At 37.6% G+C, this 21064-nt stretch overlaps 3 protein-coding genes across 3 annotated transcripts in view; all 3 read right to left on the bottom strand.

Annotated features, from left to right (window-relative positions):
* LOC106337243 (probable mannan synthase 15) overlaps positions 1-999 on the bottom strand; it is a 24889-nt gene extending 23890 nt beyond the window's left edge. Inside the window, 1 exon segment of the mRNA XM_013776319.1 lies at positions 838-999. Coding sequence (XP_013631773.1) covers positions 838-897 — 60 coding nt within the window. The 5' untranslated portion in view covers positions 898-999.
* A 5090-nt stretch (positions 1000-6089) lies between these two features.
* Positions 6090-7955, bottom strand: LOC106338709. Its single transcript, XM_013777623.1, has 5 exons — positions 7611-7955; positions 7423-7558; positions 7150-7307; positions 6718-7095; positions 6090-6647 (listed from the first exon to the last, which is right to left on the bottom strand). The coding sequence occupies exons 1-5, from the start codon at positions 7953-7955 to the stop codon at positions 6090-6092; spliced, it is 1575 nt and encodes a 524-aa protein (XP_013633077.1).
* Positions 7956-14917: 6962 nt separating this feature from the next.
* Positions 14918-18625, bottom strand: LOC106342873 (3-isopropylmalate dehydratase large subunit). Its single transcript, XM_013781924.1, has 15 exons — positions 18517-18625; positions 18316-18441; positions 18058-18228; positions 17688-17840; positions 17532-17600; positions 17320-17436; positions 17161-17235; positions 16858-16935; positions 16664-16759; positions 16533-16582; positions 16208-16262; positions 15983-16114; positions 15639-15686; positions 15374-15532; positions 14918-15273 (listed from the first exon to the last, which is right to left on the bottom strand). Exons 1-15 carry the CDS (start codon positions 18568-18570, stop codon positions 15133-15135), a joined length of 1524 nt encoding a protein of 507 aa, XP_013637378.1. The 5' UTR covers positions 18571-18625; the 3' UTR covers positions 14918-15132.
* Between the last annotated feature and the right edge of the window lie 2439 nt (positions 18626-21064).

The following is a 21064-nucleotide window of genomic DNA, read 5'->3' as shown; positions in this document are numbered from 1 at the left end:
GGGTTCAAGACTGTTGTGGATGATAGATAACACCATGAGATCTTCTTGAACTCTTTTCTTATCACCAGCTTCAGCCACCACTATCTCCTTACCATCCTCTCTTAGGATAGTCTTCTTCTTAAGGCCTCTGCCTTCTTCAACAATTTCCCAGAGACCTCTGCCTCCAAGAGCTGTCTTAGTTAACCTTGCCCAAAGTAAGTAGTTAGCTCCCTTGAGAGTAACTGGAATCACAACCATCTTTGAATTTCCTCCAGAATCCATTAAGAACAGTTCAAGCACAATGAGAAGAACAATTTTTTTTTTTTTTTTAAGTAAATAGAAACAGAGTGAAAGATTGCGGAAGACTTAGGGTTCAAGAGCTTGTCGCTCTGATACCATAAGATTTTATGAGAATTAAGAAAGATAAGAGAAATTAAATGAAGAACATAGAAAATAATGAGAGATTTTCTTGAAAGATAATGAGAAAGGAGAAATTGAATTGCTTACTTGTTTCATGTATCAAGAGTGCCTATATATACATCAAATGGGGAGCCAAAAACAAAGAGACTCCCATGCACTAAATGAGGCTTCCTTGCACGAAAGAGAGGCTCCCTTGCACTAAGGAGAGGCTCCCATACACTAACTAAATAAAGAAATGATAGTGAATGATATGTGGACATAATACTCCACTCACCAAACAACCTCATTTTACATTTACTACAATTTACATTATTAAGTTTACTCATCTTTGCTTTATGATCAACAACAGAGAGCGAGAGAGACAAAGATAGAGAGATGCTGAATGCCTAAGTTACAAAAGAAAAGAAAAAAGATGGAGAGATGCTGGCGTACCATTACCGTGAGGAGGGCAAGAGATAAATCGTGTAGGAAAATGAGAGGCTTCGGAAGCAGAACCATCTCTTTTTTTTTTTTATTCAGTGACTGACTGTTTAATTGTATTGTCTTCTTTGGTAATGAATTGCATTTTCTCTGTTTTATAACTTCCTCCTTTTTTTGGTGTAAAACTTCCTCCTTTTATCTATATGAATTATGAATATCAAAACGTGCGAATATAATGTTGGTATTTTAAGTACCTAACACAGATGCATAGGAGGAAAAAAACAAAACTACGCCAATTATGGTCTAAGCTCAAACACCAAAAAAAACATAGCGCACTCATTTATTGTTAAATTTATGCTTTCAATTGAAAGAGATGTAAAATTTAAAACTAACCTTTGTTATATGCCACAGAAAATTTGTAAAATTTGTATTAGTTTATTAAGTTATTTTGTAATTAAATGTTGGGTGTTTTGCAAATATATTCTAAAACTTTAAGTTAACCCCAAGAGTAACATGTCTTTTTTTGAAATTTTCATTTGTCATATTCAGTTCAAATTGTTCACAAAAATACTATTATATTTTTTTCCAAAAATAGTTCTTTTACTCCATCATCCTCGTATTCTTCTTTTTATAACATTACTGTTGGACTCAATTTTGGTCAATACCATAATGGGCCGCGATCAAAGGCATGAACCTTAAAAGGCCGGAACCCGTAGCAAGAATACGAGCTCGAGAAAGAGTTGCCGAGGTCGCGGAGATCGTGCAACAAGAAGCTAAGATCGCGGAACTACCACAGAGATCTCGAAGTCGACTTACTATAAAGGAAGAGGAGTGGAAACAGAGGAGGACACGTTGAAAACCCTAGAGAGAGCTACACACTTACATCGATCTCGTTGCCTTCCCACTTTTAGATTCTTTCTTTACCGATCTCGTTTGTATCACTCGATCTAGTTCAATTCATTGTATTCGATCTTATTCATCAATAAAGTCCATTTTCACCTATTGGAAACTATGAAACTATTTTAACATCGTTGTGTTCTAAAGATATCGTTACCTACATCATTTGTCTTTCCTAGATCAAACCCCGATCACTATCAAATACTTAGTGTAGATTTTAGGTTCTACATTTTGGCGCCGACTGTGGGGAAGTTAAACGAAAAACATCTTTGCTAAGAAGCCGATCTAAGTTTCCTAAGCACGACTATGGATCCTAGCCAAGCCATCGGAACCACACCCTCGAGAGTCAACGACGTCGATCATACGGGATCCGACTCAGGGACCGAAACAGTACCATCTGGGCCAACGGGAGCCAGCGGTGCAACCGGAACGACCCATGCGCAACAAATTCCTCCGATCGAGACTTCGAATCAAGATCCGTCCCCTTTGATCTACTAGACATCGATCCCAGAACGAGTCGGAGCACGAGTCTGGAACCGCCCCAGGGACAGGCAATCCGCCGACGATCCGACTCGATCTCAATCTAGACCAATTTCGCCGACTCCTCTAGCCCAGACTCGAGGAGAGATGACCGAAATTCAGGGAATGGTCTCGAACCTAATCGATGAAATTCGCAGTCAAAAGATTGCGAATCAGACCATCGCTGATCGATTAGAGCAAGCTGAGAAGGAGCTCGAAGATCATCGAGCCGTGAACGCTCGAAAATGGAATCAAACGTCCCTCGATCCATTAAGGAGTACATCGAACCTTCAAAATGTCGGTCTGTTCGGAACTCCGGAGATCCCAAGCGCTCGATCTGGACGCTACACGGGAAAAAATCACAACGACCACCGCCGCAGGGCATGACCCACTGAAGCTTAAGCTAAAGTGGATTAGATGATATCGATACGGGGCTCCAACACTCACGAAGCACTCCAATCCAATTCTAGAATGGATCGACTGAAAGGCACGGGGAACTGAGAACTCGGATCCCACCACCAAACCCGTCGATCCCCGAAAGCCGAACAAGCTCGGAGGCACGATCTTCATGGCCACGTCAACATCGACCCCCAAAGGGAAGAATTAGGGATCCCGAACGAAACCGGAGCATTTCAGAATTACATCGAAAGAAATGATGCCTAGCTCAAAAGGATACATGCGGTCATGCATATGGCGACGAGCTCTGCCCCAGATATCAACATGGTCATCGAATAAAACAAGAAGGACTCCGTTTACAAACAGAATTGCCAGCGTATGACTGCATCACGTTGGAAAACTGAAATTACCCGAATACGTCGGGAATACAGACCCGAAAGCCAATGTGCGAGCCTTCCGTCTAGCGATATCAAGAGCACACCTCACCAACGACGAAAAAGAGGCCGGATTTGCCGTTTCTTCGCCGAGAACCTCACTGGAGCCGCCCTAGAATGGTTCACTGGACTAGAAGAAAATTCTATCGACAACTTTACCCAAATAGTGTCTACGTTCCTAAAACAGTACTCAGTCTTCATAGAGACAAGAGTTACCGAGGCAGATCTTTGGAATATCAAACAAGCACCTTTCGAACCACTAAGAGCGTACATAAACAAGTTCCGTGAGATCAAGGCCAAGATTTCGCACCCGAACGAGGTCGTCGCCCAAGCGGCATTGAAGAATGACGTCTGGTTCTCGTCCAAATTTAGAGAAGAACTGGCGGTTCGAACACCTGTTTCAATGGCCGACGCTCTATACTGAGCCTCTTACTTCGCCACCCATGAAGAGGAGGTCGCAGCGTTAAAGGAACAGTATAGCACGAACAAAAATAACGTGCCAAAAAACCTACAGCTCCTAAAGAACCAACCACCAAAGGGCAGCACTCTTATGCAATAAATAATTCGCTGTAAAAGTCTTCAATATACGATCTCAGCAAGTACTGCGCCTTCCATGATCGCAAGTGCCACGAGACCGAAGAGCAAGAAAACCACTGAGGAAAACAGAGAGGAAGAAGAAGAACCAGTGACTCCAAAATCCAACCGAAAATCCAAAGTCTCGACAAACAAAAGAGGCGGGGAAATCGAACAGGAATCACCGAGCTTTCCACCCCCGGCTCCGAAGAAAAGAGTCGACGTGATTTCGTGGGGACGAAGTAACAACACAACCAACGAAACTAAGAGTCAAACCGAAGGGAAAATTCACTTCGAGATCTCGGTAGCGATCCACACATTGGAAAATTCCGACGAAGCCACTCCCCCTCCCCGTGTCACTAAGTACAACCCAAACACAAATCCTCCTTGCGTAAAAATCTCCAACTTCAAGTGAAAGAAAAAAATGACCAAGATTCGAGAGCTGCTGGAGAAACCTACTCAGAAAAAAAGACATAATGAAAACTCTCAATCGCAATATGTCTGGGGGGTAGAGACACTATCGACTAGCACTGACTAAGAGGTGGAATTTTCCGGCCCACAACAAGGGCAAAAAACGGATCGACTTCATTTACGGAGACTCTAAATTCTGCAATTCGGTCAACTCAATCAAAGCATACCAACGGAGAGCCGAAAACAACGTAGGAATTAGAGAGCCCCTATCGGGTCCCGATCACGAAATCACCTTCGACGAAAATGAAACCACAGACCTCGATAAACAACAAGACGATGCTCTCGTGATACGAATCGACGTTGGTGGCTGCGAACTATCCCGAGTAATGATCAACTAGGGATGTCAATCAAGGAGCTGGACCGCGGGCCTGGCCCGTAAAAGCTTGCTGCAGGACGGGATTGGGCCGCCATTTGGTAAGCCCGCAAAATTGCGGGCTGTGTTCAAAGCGGGAAGGGTCGAAAGCGGGATGGATTACAGGTTAACCTGCGGGATTTTGAAGACCCACAACCCTAAGTCCCCATTTCTTCTTTCACCTAAAACAGAGAGAGAGAGAGAGAGAGAGAGAGAGAGAGAGAGAGAGAGAGAGAAGGTGATTCGACGTTATGTAGCTCCGGTGACGGTGGTTTCAGGGTCGATGATGCTTCTGGTCTCCCAAGCGCCTTAGATCTGCATCGGTGAAGCTTCTTCGAGTCATCATAAGAAATTTGAAAACTCACTTTCCACCGAAGAAGAAGATATAGTTCCCGCAATGGGTTCTTCATAGTTTTTCCTATATATATTTGTTCACATTATCATACATTTTGGAGTTTTAGGTTTCAATATATCTTTAACTAACTTCTATTATTCTTATTCGCAGAAGATGAAGTTGATGGTGAAGAAGATCAATCTCCATCTTTTTGTCCTTGTTGGTGATAAAGATGAAGAACAAGAAGTGTGATTGATGTTTTCTTTTTATTTATTTTTGGGATCAGCATCTTTGATTTGGTATTGGTTTTATTTAATTTTGGATTCAGAAAACTAAAGCATTTGTTATGAACTTATGAGTTATAATATTTGGATTCAGTAACTAAAGTATTATTTATTTTTAAAATGTTTAGAGTCTAACAAAAGTAAATAAACTAGTGTTTTGATCCAATTAAAATCTTCAACTAACAAGTGTATTGCCTTATACAGTTCAATCCTCGACTAAACTCACTTACTGATGCATCATGAAACTCATATAGCATCCTGAATCATGTCTTGAAGCATTCAGGAGCCATATGTCCGTTTGCAATTATATGTCCCGCGGGCCGATCTACAAAGGCTTGTTTTGCTGTACGGGTTTGGTCAGCCATTTTGAGGACCGCAGCCCGCGCGAACTGCCAATGAAACGGCTTAACAACAGCCGCTTCACCCGGGACACCAAGACGATGGTCCGAACCATTCGTTTTAGCCTTATTCGGAGGACGATCACGCCCCTCCGAACCTGTTGGGCTACTCGAGTTAACACGAGCAACAGATTTTTCACCCTCGGGATCTTTGGCCCCTTGGGTTGAAGGCCGCGGATGTCGGGTCTCTTCACGAAGAACTTCTGTGAGTGCATCACTCACATCTCCGGATCGAATACATTCCGCATTGGCACTACCAGTTCGAGTTCGTACCCTATCGGAATCGCGAGAGTTGGATCTTCTCGAAGTCATGTTCCTTTAGCAAGAAAAAACGAAACTAAATGAAATACTATGACGAGTCCTAGAGCAAAGCCAAAGCTTTATAAGGATCGGAACCTCGCCATATCTCAACAACCTGAACAAAAAGAATCTCAAAAGCTAAGGAAACAGGGATATTCCAAAATATTATGCTTATCCATTAAAAGATATCCAAGATATCAAGATCAAAGATCGTCAAAAACAAAAAGATATTTAAAAAAAAAAAAACTAACTCGAAACAGAATCATCGGGGACAGACGACGCCCCGACATGATCCACCAAATCATCAAAGACTTAAGGAAGATCGACCTCGGAGATCGACCAATCCGGCACGGCGGCGGAGGCGACAAGATCCTCGCAGTCTCCTTCCATTCCCTTTAATCGAGCAAGGTCCGCATCCACAGTCAGGCCCCCATCCTTGAGCTCGGTCAGGAGATCGATGTTGGCGGTCACCTCTTGTAGCCGGATCTCAGTAGACACTTCCTTCTTCTTGCTCGCCCACCTATCCTTCAAAGATTCAAGAACTTCCCGATACTTAGCCGCGATATCGCGACGTGCAATACGAGACTCGCTGCGAATGTCTCGATCTCTCTCGACCTCGAGCGCCGCAATTTTTGCCCTTTGAGCAACCTTCTGGGACGTGAGAGCCTCGTTCTCCAGATGAAATCTCCTCCAGTCTTCAGTCAAAGCTTCGATCTTTTCGGCATCCTTCTTCCCTTCTCGCTTGGTGACTTTAAGCTCCTTCGAAAGCCTCTTGATCTCAAAACCAATGCTCTCGATTTCCATGTCGTTCCGAGAAGCCACGACATAATCTTCCATCGTCACAACATATTCATTAAAAGCTTTCATCACCTAAGATGAAATTGAAATAAGCAAATACCACAAAACAGCTTTTCAAATAGAATGAAGGCGAGAAACGAACCTTAGAGCTTGCCACATCAACCTTGGCGTAGGCTTCCCTCTCGACTGAGGAAGCGAGAGATGGGAGACGGCAACCCGCAGACCTCATGCGACCAGCGAGGGAAATTAGGTCGCTTTGGGCCGCAAACGAAGAACCATCTCCCTCAGAAACAAGCCTAGGATGAGACGGACCAGGCAAGGCACCCTCCGATGACTGACGTCGCTTGCGAGTCGCCGCCACAGTCTTGTCTTCTGAGCCAGGACTCAACGAGACAGGAGGTCGATATTCTCCTGAAACATCTTCGTCGTCGGAATCATGAATCGAGATCAAGGGAGATTTTCCGGAAGCTCGGCCCCTCGATGCTGACCCAGAAGTTCGGAACGACGACCTCCTCACAAGCTGTCAAGTTAGCCGATCTGAAGACTGGGTCTGAACAGAAGGAGTCGCTACGACCTCCTGGGAATGTTCGGCCTCGTCTTCAGACTCCTCAACCAAAGGAGCACTGTCGGTCCTCACCGGCAAGGCGAAGCTAGTTTGAATCCAAGATCGATCAAAAGTAGACCAGTTCGAACGACCTCTCCGAAGGACCCTCATCAGACCATGGATCTCATCTGACATTCAAGAGCTTCCAGAAGGAACTGAATCAAACGAAAATAAACGAAAAGTTTTAGTCTTCAACTCCCAAAAGAAAAAAAATCATCAACACATAGGCAAAAGAAAACTAACCAATATTCTCGGCCCAATGCCAGGGAAGCTGGGAGAAGTCGTAGTCACCCGTAGATGCTCGATCCATCTTGAAAACAAAATAATTGCTCGCGCCACTTCTCATGTCGATAAGGGATGTCCTCGATGAAGTGGCGACCTGGGCGCATAGACACGAGGAAAGTACCAGGGTTTTGCTTATTCCGCTTCACCAGAACGAGCTGACGAAACTCGCTACGACGAAAAGCAAGACCCTCCTCCCTAGCCTTAACCAAGAAGGCGACGAGATGCCTAAGAAAGTTCGGGAGAAGCTGGGTAAGCGATAACCCAAGCTCCGCCAGGACCTCGAGTATTGGCTCCGGGATCGGGAAGATAAGACCGCATGAGCGAAAGAAGGAAAGATAGGCTCCGTAGTAGCCTTCTCTCACAGTTTTGGGAGTCTCATGCGTACCGACCAAGTCAAGGGCGACAGAACGATCAACCCAATACACCTTATAAGGGTTCTCGAAATCATCGGCTGTAGTAGTCGGATGAGGGAAATTGAAAGACGAACACATCTTGAGCTCAAAGAATAGAAACATTTAGAGCAAAGGAGAAAGAGACGAGAAAAAAGAAGCGGAGGTGAGGCAAAAAGAAGATCCTCTACGTATATATAAGCCACCTTAACGGGTCTATCATCGCTATCAAGAAAAGAAATTATGACCTAGCCTATGACCTAGCGGCGGCTAAAGTAGCCATTACCGATTAAAATAATAATAATAAAAAACGCGCCAACGAACGACTTTTTTCGAAAACGTTCATTAAAACCGAATCCGAGTGATATCGGTTACCAAACGACAAGACCCATGTCAAAAGATAACCGCCATTTTTCCTTTTCTATCAAATCAAAAGAGGCTCGGGGACAAATATTGGACCCAATTTTGGTCAATACCATAATGAGCCGCGATCAAAGGCATGGGCCTTAAAGGGCCGGAGCCCGTAGCAATAATATGAGCTCGAGAAGGAGTCGCCGAGGTCGCGGAGGTCGTGCAACAAGAAGCTGTGATCGCGGAGCTACCACAAAGATCTCGAAGTCGACTTACTATAAAGGAAGAGGAGTGGAAACAGAGGAGGACACGTTGAAAACCCTAGAGAGAGCTACACACTTATATCGATCTCGTTGTCTTCCCACTTTTAGATTCTCTCTTTACCAATCTCGTTTGTATCACTCGATCTAGTTCAATTCATTGTATTCGATCTTATTCATCAATAAAGTCCATTTTCCCCTACTGGAAACTATTTAACATTGTTGTGTTCTAAAGATATCGTTGCCTACATCATTTGTCTTCCCTAGATCAAACCCCGATCACTATCAAATACTTAGTGTAGATTTTAGGTTCTACAATTACCATTATCATCAATATAACAACCTCCATGAACAATCAATTTCAAGCTTTAAATGCACCTAAAACCGACATCTACATCTTCATAACCTCATTTCTTATACACACATTCACCCTCATCGCCTCTCATGAAACAAACCAATTCTCTTTCACTTTCTATATATCTCATTTCATTCCAAAATCCCAACCATTTGATTTCAAAATTTATATGCTTATTGGAGTTACTCAAGTTCATGTTTCTTCGTCACTAACGAATGGATAACTTTCATTAAGAAGTTATGTGTGCTTGAAGAAGCTAAACATGAATCGTACTGGATCTAAGAATGATATTTGAATTTTTTCAGATTTGTTTCGCGAAGAAGACTTCTGTCTTGTAACTGAATTATTTGTGTGTTTCTTATACAAGACTTCTAGAGAAGTCTTCAAACTTTTCTTTGTAAAAAAAAAAAAATGATTTCTCTGATAAGTAGGTCAGTTTTGCAATTGACCGAAGTTTTGCATATATTTGACTTTTCATAGAAGACTTCCAGTCAAGTCTTCTACTAGAAGACTTCTGGCAAGAAGTCTCTATAGGTTAGTTTTGCAGTTGACAATAAAAAATTAAACATTTAATGGTAATTAGAAGATATCTTAAAAAGTTTTCCTCTAGAAGACTTCCAGACTTCTGAAAAGTCTTCGTTTGTAAATATAGAATTGCTTTTGTATTTTTTTATTTTTTTAATAATATCAAAGGAGACTTCTAGAGAAGCAATGGCGGAAAACTTTTTAAGAAGTCTTCTTAAATCTTATTCAATGATTCTGGTCAAACCTTTGGTTATAAAAGAAGACTTTTATATAAGTCTTCCACCAAAACTTCTCTAAAAGTCTGCTTTGGGATTATCAAAAAAAATTCTAATACAAAGTAAGACAATATTTACAAAGAAAAACTTCTCAAAGTATGGTAGTAGAGCTGACTTCTCAAGAAGTCTTTGTTTGTAAATTTGCAATTGCAAAATGACCTAAATAGAAGACTTTTGTAATTTTTGTAAAGCTTGCAATTTCTCTAAATTTAAATTGATTTTTTTAAAATGTCTTGTTAATTCATATGTATTTGTCAATATTAGAGTTCCTAAATAAAATTCAGAACTTAATTGCTTATAATTATGAGGTTAGCAATATTCATGTTCATTATTACTTCAAGCTAATGATAGAAGACTTCTTAAGAAATTTTCCGAGAAGTATTCTCCGTTATTTTTAATAGACATGACTAAGTCTTTCAACATAAACTTGTCTTGCATGGCCCCGTGCCAAAACGCCTTAAAAGAAGATAGCCTCTCCGGAACCGTCGGGATAAGACACCTACTAACGGACTTATAAATGGATGTGGCCTGGATAAGCCGGGAAAAATCTCCAAGAAGCGATTTCTTGCTCATACTATCCATTAACCTGCTGAGAAGGTAGGACTCCAGTTGACAATTGTTCACAGGTTATCTCCCGAATTCACCCATGAAATTAAAAATATAAGAGGAAAGCTATTGGTGATAATTAATACAGGAAGTCATTCCTTTTGCCCAGAGTAGGGCCCCGACCTTCTTCTTCTGCCTAGATGACTTCCAGCCTCATGGTATCGTTTTCCTCCTTACTCTGGGTAAAATGGAAAACTTCTTCTAAAGAGGGATATATCCATATTTCAGGATATGGAAGGATCTCACCTAGATTTCGACTACAAACACCTATAAAAGGAACTTCTAAACCTTAGAAAGGGGGATCGACTATTATGTACAATTCGACTACATAGATAGGCAACTATAACTAGGACTTTCGGGCCTATTGTAAGTCATGCGCTATTAATCAATAAAACACTACATGCGATCCTTGTTCCTTATTCCTTATTCAACTGCTTAACTTCATGTTTCCATAGTATCACATAGAGCTCTACTTTATTTTACCCTAACAATATGTATGGACAAGTATTTCAGCTGCGAGGCCATTATTATCATTGAGAATTAGACATAAAATTCATTTTGGATATGAGGTCAAGGCTTGAGAGGAACCTTGGATTCTGACTACATGTGAGGCCCGCCATGCTCTACGTTCCAGTTGTACATCCCATAATAATAGCTAGTTAGCGACTTTATCACAGAGGAAAGAAAGGAAAGGGATGTGAATATGCTTGTAAGTTTTGTTGATCCAGAGGACATACCTCTAATTATGAGCTTGGACATAAGCCGAACAAATTATCGAGATAGTTATTGCCAGAGCTTTACGAAGAATTATCAGTATACTATTAAGTCATGGAAATAGGTTGCTAGAAACATTCCTAAATCAAGAAAATGACATCGTATATTCGGAGCCTGGAATCATTAAGTTCCCAGCATTCAATTTCAAAAACAATTCCCCTCGGAATATGCACCATCTTTTATGGCAGCTGTTAACATGACATGTAACTGTAACAAGAAATTTGATACGTTGTCATATGCTATGTGACAATCTTTGTTCTAAATGTGGGAAACCAAGATTGCAAGCATAGACCTTACGGCCACACTGTCCAATCCGGATATTTTTCCTTTCTCGCGTGTATACACCAATATGGAGTACCTATTCTGCAGCATCATCTATAGCGATATAACCACCATATATTATTGCTTTACAAGCCAGACGCTTACAGATCATATGTTTGGTGGATGGCTCTTTGACTTTTACATTGCAACTTAGGGGTTGTGAATAAGTTTGGAAAGATATGTTGGGAAAAATCCAACTAATGGGTACAAGAAACCAAAGAAGAAGAGTCCTCTTTCCGCTCAGATTGAAGCACTTTCTTGGGCAATGGAAAATATGTTATGTCACTCTACCTCTACCAGAATTTTGAATCAGACTGTAAGGACTTAATAGCCATGATTAGAGAGCCACATGTGTGGCCAAACTTCTCAACAGAGATGAAGAAGATAGAGGCCATACAAAGAATGAGGTAAATTGGGAGTCTCCCTGTTTGTCCTTCCCTGACTCCCACATTATGTTAAGCTTGAGCTTCTCCTGTTGGTTCCACTAGTTTCTCTTGTACATCATCTGCCTCTTATTCAGTTTCTTCTACATGCATGTCATAATCGTTTCATGTCAGCTCAGCGTCTTCAGGATGGTCTTGATCATTACTCCAATCCTAACCTTTGGTTTCCTCAAAAACCACATCTCGACTTATCACTATTATTTTGGTCTTTGGATTACACACTTTTTATTCTTCTGACAAGTCAATCATGATGCAAGTTGTGATTTTGTCATCACGATTCCCTTGTTCTTAATCTCATATAAGAGCATGCACAAAGCCTCCCCACACTCGGAAATACATCACGTTGGTTTTACACCATTTCTTGCTTCTTGTGGAGTGATGTTTTGACCTGCTAGAGTAGGACATATTCAAAATATGAAAAGTCAATTTCACTGATTCAGGTCAGAAGATTCTTGATACCTTTCTAGCCGATAGCATTGAATGAACCATATTCATTACAGTTCAGTTCTTCCTCTATGCAATGCCATTTCATGAGGAATATTATAGGCAGTTGTTAGTTGCCTTCTTATCTTTTCTTCTTTGCAGTAATCTGAAAAATCATGTGATGTGTATTCTCCTCCTTTGTCCGTTCTCAGTCACTTGATGCTCTTTCCAGCCTCAGTCTACGCCCACTTTTCTTAAACAATTTGAAGTGACTGAATGCCTCCAAATTCTCTTTCAAAAAATAAGCCGATGCCTTCATGTTGTGCCCATCTACAAAACACGGAACATACCTCTTTCCACTAGTAGATGTGGGATTGATTGGTCCGCATAAGTCTGGGTGCACCAATTCGAGTACTTCCTTCGCTCTCCATGTACTCTTCTCTGGGATAAGATTATTGGTTGCTTTCCCAAAAGACAATTTAACATGTGAAGTTTTGAGCATTGAATTATGAAAGACCTGTGCACAAAAAATGAATTATGAGAAACCATACACCGTCTTCTTATTTGCAGTATCTTCGTCCTGTTATGACTAAGGTGTTCAAATATCTCATGCCTCAGCTTTGACATGTCTTTGGTGGTAGTTTGAAAGCATTGTAGTTCATTTGATATAACTTCTTCATTGACTTGATCCAATAACATGAACATTATGTTGGTGCTCATTCGGCTTTTAGCTATCAGTTCTCTTTCCTATAAAACATCTTACATGATCCTTTCTATATCATGATTGTGATCTTCTTTCCTGAAGTTACCCGAGACTTACAAGTTATTTTTGAGCTTTGGTACGTAGTATAACTGCATTGTTTAGACTCTATTCTTATGTTGTTTCCCAGCTTGACTGAGTCTCTAAAGATTTCATCCATTGCTGAGAACATATCATGTCTCTACTCATATGGTTTGAGCCTCATGAGTCAAGAAACCATGGCCCTCTCTTCATGTTTCTTGATTCTCTAGACAATCATCATCTTCATCCATACTCTCGTCAATGTGAGCCATCAATATTATCTATTCGGTCTCATCAAAATCAGTTGACCTCTTCTTCCCACTTATGACACGTTATTGTGGAAGTGTCCTAGTGGATGACATTTATAGCACTCCACTGTGCTCTTGTTTAAGATGGTTCTGCCTCGTCTTGATGAGAGTCCTCTTCCTCTGGATCCCATTCCTCTTCTTTACGTTATCTTTAACACATGATCATCTCCCTATCTGATTTCTTGGACTTCTGTTCATGAACCACAGGAGTGCTTTGCAGTTCATCCAGAGACATGCTTTCAATATCCTTTGATTCTTCTATGGACCACCACCTACATGAACTTCTCTGATATTAATATGTAATTGATAATGCTCTGTATTTGTTCCGAGTTGCTCTGAACATTTATTCATAAATCAAACGCCCCTTAAATAGGCTTACAACTCTAACGATACAATCCTAAAAATACTGATAAGGGAAAACAGAATTGACCGAGACACTTGGTCACTATTGGACTCCGAAATAAGCTCAAAGACCAACTCTAAAGTAAGACTCTAACGGCTATTTGCTCCAACATGGTTTACATTATAGTAGTTCTTTAGAAATCAAATTTATATTCTGTTTATAAGCAGAAAAAAAACTGAGATGTAAATTCTCATTCCAATCTATACTATCAAAGCAGAGGTTTTCAAGTTATTTACAAACTTATGCCATTGCTTATTTTTTTTTTAAGATTTTCAATCACATTAATTAGAGCAGTGCATTTTCTTATTTCCGAACAATAATAAAATCAATCCGGCAAGCATTTATTTAATGTAGCAGCAATTACTAACATTTCATTACTTATTTTTCTACAAATTAAATGCCAAATTTTTTTTTAACATTAAATGCCAATTCTTCCATATATGGTAACTTAATTTCCAATGTTATTAGGTATACACTGTAGAAATCGAAAAAAAAAATGAAGTACTTAGTGGATCTAGCAAGTTGCAATCTTCTGTTTGTTTTTTCAAAGAGAATAGATTTTGTTTTTTTTTTTAAATCAATGAATTTTCTGAAAGTAAAAAAAATTCAATTGTTGATTTGGTAAACAATAAAATTCTCCTGGGCTGGATCTCTGACATGATTTTCATAGCAATCAAATATCTCAATTAAACATCGAAATTAAAACCCATTACATACACTAATAATTGAAAATTCAAATTCATCAAATAAGATTCAAAATTATTTTGATTTATTAGTTCCAATAAATCAGTTAAGGCCAAAATATTAATGTGTGTATGAGTGGACAAGCCCACTTTTAAAACCCATTCAAACGTTTTTAATTTGTTTTAAGCATAGAAACAAATAAATTCAAAAAATACTATATAATAAATTTTATATTTATATCTCAAACTCTTAAAAATTAATTTCTATATGTATGAATATATAAAATTTTATATCATGTTATGAATATTTTTAAAACATAAACAATCATCACAATCCTAATTCGATTAGGTCATAGAAACACATAATTCCATCATCAAAATATTTTTAAATTTCAAATCCTAGTAATCAGTTTATAACATAATATTTAAATTTTAAATAAAATGATTAGGTAACTAAAATTATGAAAATAATATAAATTTATATAAAGTATAATGTTTAATTATTAATGGGGTTAACAGTTATGTCAGTTGATATAAAGAAACATACGAAGTTTGTTATGATTGTTATATGTATCTTTATTCAAGCGTTTACTTATATGATTATCTTTTGTTCTTTCAAACTCCAAACAGAAAATACTGTTTGTTCAAACTATCAAAGTTCAACAGCGAAGCAAGGAAAATACACACTATAGTTCACAATGCACATCACTTGACGATCGAGGTTCTCTCTTGAAGCAGCATTATACTTTTCCCCATACAGCTATTATTAACCTACTGCAAGAACTCTCTTGGGTCGGTGACATGGCCGGTTAGAGCCGAGGCTGCAGCAGTGTAAGGAGAAGCCAAGTATATCTGCCCTTCTTTGTGCCCCATCCGACCGGGGAAGTTCCTGTTCGTTGTCGAGACACACACCTGGAAAAGCAGAAATAGCATTTCAAAAGTTCTGACTCGTCGTCAAGAATAGGTGAGGCACAAAATAATTGGGTAAGTGGGTTCAAAAACAAAAGCGTACTTGAGGTTCATTCAAACGAGCGTAGGTGTCTGCTGGGCCACCAAGGCAGGCACCGCAGCTAGGACTGGTTGGTGTGTCACATCCAGCTTCTTCGAAAATCTGCGCACATGTCTTTCCACCTGCTCCAGGTACTGGGAGTGCATACACGTCCATCCATACCTGAAGACATAACCAGATAGATACAATGCATTTGATATTTGTATTCTGTGATAGACACAAAGCAAAAATAGTTTAGATAGTAACATTGTCGAAATGTATTGCCAACCTTCTGAGTGGCCGGGACAAGGAAAGTTGGAACCTTGACTTGCTTTCCCTACAAATTACACAAACAGATAATTCCATGAGGTTAAAAGGCAACCAGTAAGAGGTTATCGAGAAGACAAAAGAATCAACACCGAAACTTATCTCATCCAGAGACAAATAACAAATCTTACTATATAACTAAGAGAACTATTGCTGGCTGTTTAAAACATATCAACTTTATGACGTCTTTACTTTAGATCAACAACACATGTAACAAGTTGTTTTGTAAGTTTGAAGACTGTAGCAACAGAAACTCGAGTAAAAGGGTTATGTCAACTAAGACACAGAATAACAAGTGGAACTTACTGCTGCATGGAAAAGTTTAGCTGCAGCCATAAAATCCTCGGTCTTCCCACCAGTACAAGAACCGATGTATACTCTGTCAATTTTCACATCTTTGCATTCTCTCGCTAGAGCACGATTATCAGGAGAATGAGGCTGAAAGAAACATTAACAGTAACAAATCAGTTATAGTTACATGAAATGGTAAAACAACTCAAACGTTTAAACTGGTAACCATGATAAACCAACCTTAGCAACCACAGGCTCTAGCTTTGACACATCAAATCTATAATCTGCCACAAAGCTGTGGAACAAACAACGAAAGAATATGAATATGATCACACCAGGAAAGGTTAAACTACATAGAATGACAGTAGAGGGCAACTTCCAACCAGAACACACAAATTAAGTGACGATATTCTATCCAGTCGCATTACGCATATGAACAGTTTTTTTTAAACAAGTTGTGTTACATATCCGCAGTTACTGAGGTATTTCCAGATCCATTAATAATTTACATAGAGCTATCAGAAATACATATTTACATAGGGGTACCATGGGATTATCATTATACCTTGCATTTCCATCACTATATACAGGCTGAAAGGGTACAGATGTCCTATTCTGCAAGAGATAAGAAAAACAGTGCAAATTGCTCAACATAATTTTCCTTGAAAAAAGCGAAAACAAGACCATCATACATACCTCAACGTAATTAAATGTCGTCGCATCAGGAGGGATGACACCATTCTTTCCCCCAGCTTCCACAACCATGTTGCACAATGTCATTCGTTCTTCCATCTAACAGCCAAAACAGATGGAAGCAAGGATTAATAAATCAGAAGTCACATAATTTTATATAAATCTTATAGGAATGTAGAAAACACATGATTTCTTACAGTCAGACTTTCAATAGTTGTACCACTGAACTCCATCGTCTTGTAAGTTGCACCAGCGACAGATATTTCACCAATGATCTACAAAGATGGAAGCAAGTTCAAGATAGAGAAGAAAACTGCCAGATATAATACTAAGGAGAAACATAAAGAAAAAAACTTAAATGACTTCATATAATATGCAATTTCGTGAAGACATGACTAGAACACATCAAAGTTGCATATTTACCCTCATACTAGTGTGATAATTGATCTGTAAGAGATTATAGTAAGGAAAACAAAATCTGTAAGACATATCACACTCGCCTGCAGAATCAGATCCTTTGCTTGCAAATAACTGGGCATTTCACCATCCAAGATAAACCTCATAGTTGGTGGAACCTGCACAGTCAGGATATGAGCTAAAGAAACAGTTGGGTTATAAAGGTTAAAGTGCAAGAAAGGTCTGAAACTATTCAAACAAACCTTAAGGAGGATTTTTCCAGTGCCTAACACAAAGCCTGCATCAGTGTTTCCAATCCCTGTAGCAAACTGACCGAATGCTCCAGCAGTACATGTGTGTGAGTCTGTTCCTAACAAAACCTATCATAAGGAAAAATATTAATCATAACAGAAACAACACATAGAACCAAACAAAACAAACAGAACCAGCCATATCCAGCGAGAGAGATTGTTACCTCTCCTGGCCTGCAATGACCTTCTTGTGCAAGCGCAACATGGCAAACACCTTTGTAGTCAGGATTAGCCTACAGATGAGACATGAAACTTCAATCACATGCAACCAAAATCAAGATTCATAGTTTCACTCCATGGAAATTCCGAAACCACCATACCCTAAAATCTCCGAGGTCCGTGATATCATAGAAATACTTGATGTTCTGTTCCCTGCAATGCTCCCTCATAATGTCGACGTTGCGGTTAGCACGCTTATCAGTTGTGAATATGTAATGGTCTGGTATAACAACGATCTTCTCGGAGTCCCAAACCTTCAACGTGGAAGTAACAATCAAAATAAGCAAGGGTGAAAAAAGTGACAAATAATTAGAGTAGCAACCGACAACCATACAACAAAGCAAGATTCCAAAACTATCAAAGCTTTAATAACGAACGATACAGCAAAGATAATATATTCATAGCAAGATTCAAAACTACCAAATCTCTTTTTTTTTAGTTTTCAATTATCATCATTTTGGATGCCGTTACCTTAGCGTTTTCACCGAACTCTCTTTTGAAGATACCAAAAGCGCCAGGGCCACAGACATCATGAGTCATAAGAACATCAACGTTAACCCAAATGTTATCACCAGGGACCACGTGTGACTTCTCTGCTGCCTTCGCCAGAATCTTCTCCGTCATCGTCATCCCAGTTTTCACCTTCAAAAATTAAAAAAAATAATGTAACAAAACTGTAGGAGGAGGAGGAGAAATCACGAGAGATAGGAAGATAAGATAAGCTCAGACCGATCCTGACGTGGACGATGAGCGCTGCGGAGCCATGACGGAGACGATCTTCCGAGAAATCGATTTCTTCTGGCATCCATGAATCGAAATCTGCGATGGTTTACGGAACGAAGAAAACCCCAAATCCTTGTGCCCCAAATTAACAACCATGTAAGAAAATTGAAGATTTGAAACCGAGAAATGGAAGATGATGATACTAACCTTAGCGGGGGATTTGCAGACGAAAGGAGAGGAAGAGATTACAGCGGAAGCCATGGTTTCTTCTTCTTCTTCTCGGTGTGTGTAAAAACCCTAATAAGTTCTCTTTCTCAATTACATAACACACTCACAAGTTTATATATAAAAAACTGCGTTGAGCCGTTGACTGACTTGGGACGCCCAGAGAGTCCATAGGTTGGTCACCGTATATTTTCTACTCACGTGATAGAAAGACTGTTAATTAACATTTTTTCATATATACGGATCTTTTAACTTTAGCTTATATTATTTTACGAATATATTTGAGCAATTTTTTATAAGTAATATTTTAACATTTTCAATTTAGTGTATTTGAAAACTATATGATTACATTATTTTGTATTTATATTAATTAGGAAAATTATCTAAAATATTACTTAATTTTGTTTTTACTTATTTCAACTGTTTCATTGTGAAGTTTTAATAAAATATCTATAATTTTTTTGATTAAATTTTTGATATTTCATTATTTTATAAATTTTTAATTATAAAACTTATTTGATGTTAATTTATTAATTCTAACAGTTTATTTGTATAAGACTACTTGATGTCAACTTGAACCAATCATATTTTCACATGTATAATTATATGTTCTTAATAGTAATAAAAAAATTAATAATAAGAATCTGCTATTTATTAAGCTTAAAAGAATGTAATTTTTTTTATGAAAATCAAACAAAATAATATATTAATTTTTTGTAGTATCTAAACACGCAAAACTAGTTGTATTTATTTTCATTTTTTTATAAATTATGTGAGTGGTTTTAAATAAAAATAATCTAAAAGAAGATAAATAAAATATTATTAAAAAGGTAGGGCCTAATTTTTTATATTGTTTAGACACAAAATTAGTAATTGTGTTATTTGGAAATACATTTAGTAGTATACTGTTATTATTCATAATTATTCTTAATGAATATTTATTTTTAATCAAAAAAAAAAAGTATTAATTAATTAGGCTCCGTTAAACTATATAATAGAAAAATATATTTTGAATAATAAAGATTTGATAACAATTTGTGTATTCTCTATCATTTTTGTTTAATTTTATATTATTAAATAAATCAAACAATCACATTAATCACATAATAAAATTTAAATTTTTTCCTTATATGGTATATTTTAAATATTTTAAAGAACTATAAATTATAAAAACTATTAAAAGCCACACATTGTAAAGTTTGTGATCATTGGTTTAAATCTTTTGTTATAATAAGATACAAATGATCACAAAACTATATGAGTAGAAAGTCTCACTTAATAGTTTTTTAGATTAAAAATACATTTAATTTAATATTGTTTAGATTAAACTATATATATATATACATATAAAAATACATAATATTTTCATTGAATAAATAATACATAATATTTATGTATTATTTTCATTGAATAAGTATTGAGAACTTATGTATTATTTTCATTGAAAAATACATAATATTTTAATTTTGAATTTTTCTTTGAATAAGTATTGAGAACTTAATGTTTTAATTTCAAAATTTGCACTAAATTTTTGAAAATGGTTATAAATTACTAAACGTATTAAAAATCTATCAACGGTTTAAAAAATACAAATGATCATAAAATCATAAAATCATATGAGTATGAAGAATTATTTAATAGATAGCTATATTAATTATACTATATATGTGTTAATATTATTTAAATTTAATTATATACCATATAAAATAGATAAAAGTGTTTTTTCTATATTTATTAACCATAAAATGATTGTAAATAAAAAGAGTGATTATTTTGATTTATATGTTAGCGCCAAATTATTTATATACATCATAATTACTGACTTTTTAACTACCTAATATATATTTATTATTTATTATTTCATAAAATGTAAAAAATATAAAATAAATAATAATACATAAAAATAATTTGTATGCACAATGCTTATTCCATGCAAAACGCATGTCTTAACCTAGTCATACTATAAATTGAGAACACGGTTAAACGAAAAAGTTATAATTTGATTGGCTATTAAATGTGATCTCGAAAAGATGAAATGTATTGATGACTCTAACGTGACTCAATTCTATCTAGGATTAGCCTCTCTAAACTTGCTAACATGGCTAATTGCGAAATTAGTTTCTGTAAACCATTATTAATTACCGTTTTTTTTAATCTCGGCTTGTGTTAATTTATCTCCTGGTTATCGTAATCAAACTCGTTAGGTTGTTATCCTCTAATATCGGTTTGGTTCTCAACTCTTATGTCAAATCATATGGTATGTTTTCGAATAATATTATTGTAAATTTTATTGTATTCACAGAATCATATGGTATGTTTAAGTTACATATGTCGTTTGGATACACAAAATCTTATTGGTGTCAGAAATATGTAACTTCATTGTAAATGTGACATGTTATTTTTCTTATTCCTCATGCAAATGAATGTTAACAACTTCGAAGGCCAAAGAATTGATAAGGGACCATGAACTAAGTAATATTTTAGATGCAATACTTCTCGAGAAGTTTGACGGAATTTTTTTTTGGATTTG

Source organism: Brassica oleracea, chromosome C4 (genome assembly GCF_000695525.1).
Source record: "Brassica oleracea var. oleracea cultivar TO1000 chromosome C4, BOL, whole genome shotgun sequence".
NCBI lineage: Eukaryota > Viridiplantae > Streptophyta > Magnoliopsida > Brassicales > Brassicaceae > Brassica > Brassica oleracea.
Note: the sequence above shows the minus strand (reverse complement) of the source record. Positions and strands in the feature narration are given on the sequence as shown.

Bases quoted from the DNA above. Each gene is read 5' to 3' on its own strand.
- LOC106342873 (XM_013781924.1), bottom strand. From the start codon at position 18,570: ATGGCTTCCGCTGTAATCTCTTCCTCTCCTTTCGTCTGCAAATCCCCC. The intron at 17,601-17,687 runs GTATGGTGGTTT...TCTCATCTGTAG, and splicing joins CGGACCTCGGAGATTTTAGG to GCTAATCCTGACTACAAAGG. The intron at 17,437-17,531 runs GTAACAATCTCT...TCCTTATGATAG, and splicing joins GTCATTGCAGGCCAGGAGAG to GTTTTGTTAGGAACAGACTC.
- LOC106338709 (XM_013777623.1), bottom strand. From the start codon at position 7,955: ATGTGTTCGTCTTTCAATTTCCCTCATCCGACTACTACAGCCGATGAT. The intron at 7,559-7,610 runs GTGAAGCGGAAT...CTATGCGCCCAG, and splicing joins AGTTTCGTCAGCTCGTTCTG to GTCGCCACTTCATCGAGGAC. The intron at 7,308-7,422 runs GTTAGTTTTCTT...CTTGAATGTCAG, and splicing joins GCATTGGGCCGAGAATATTG to ATGAGATCCATGGTCTGATG.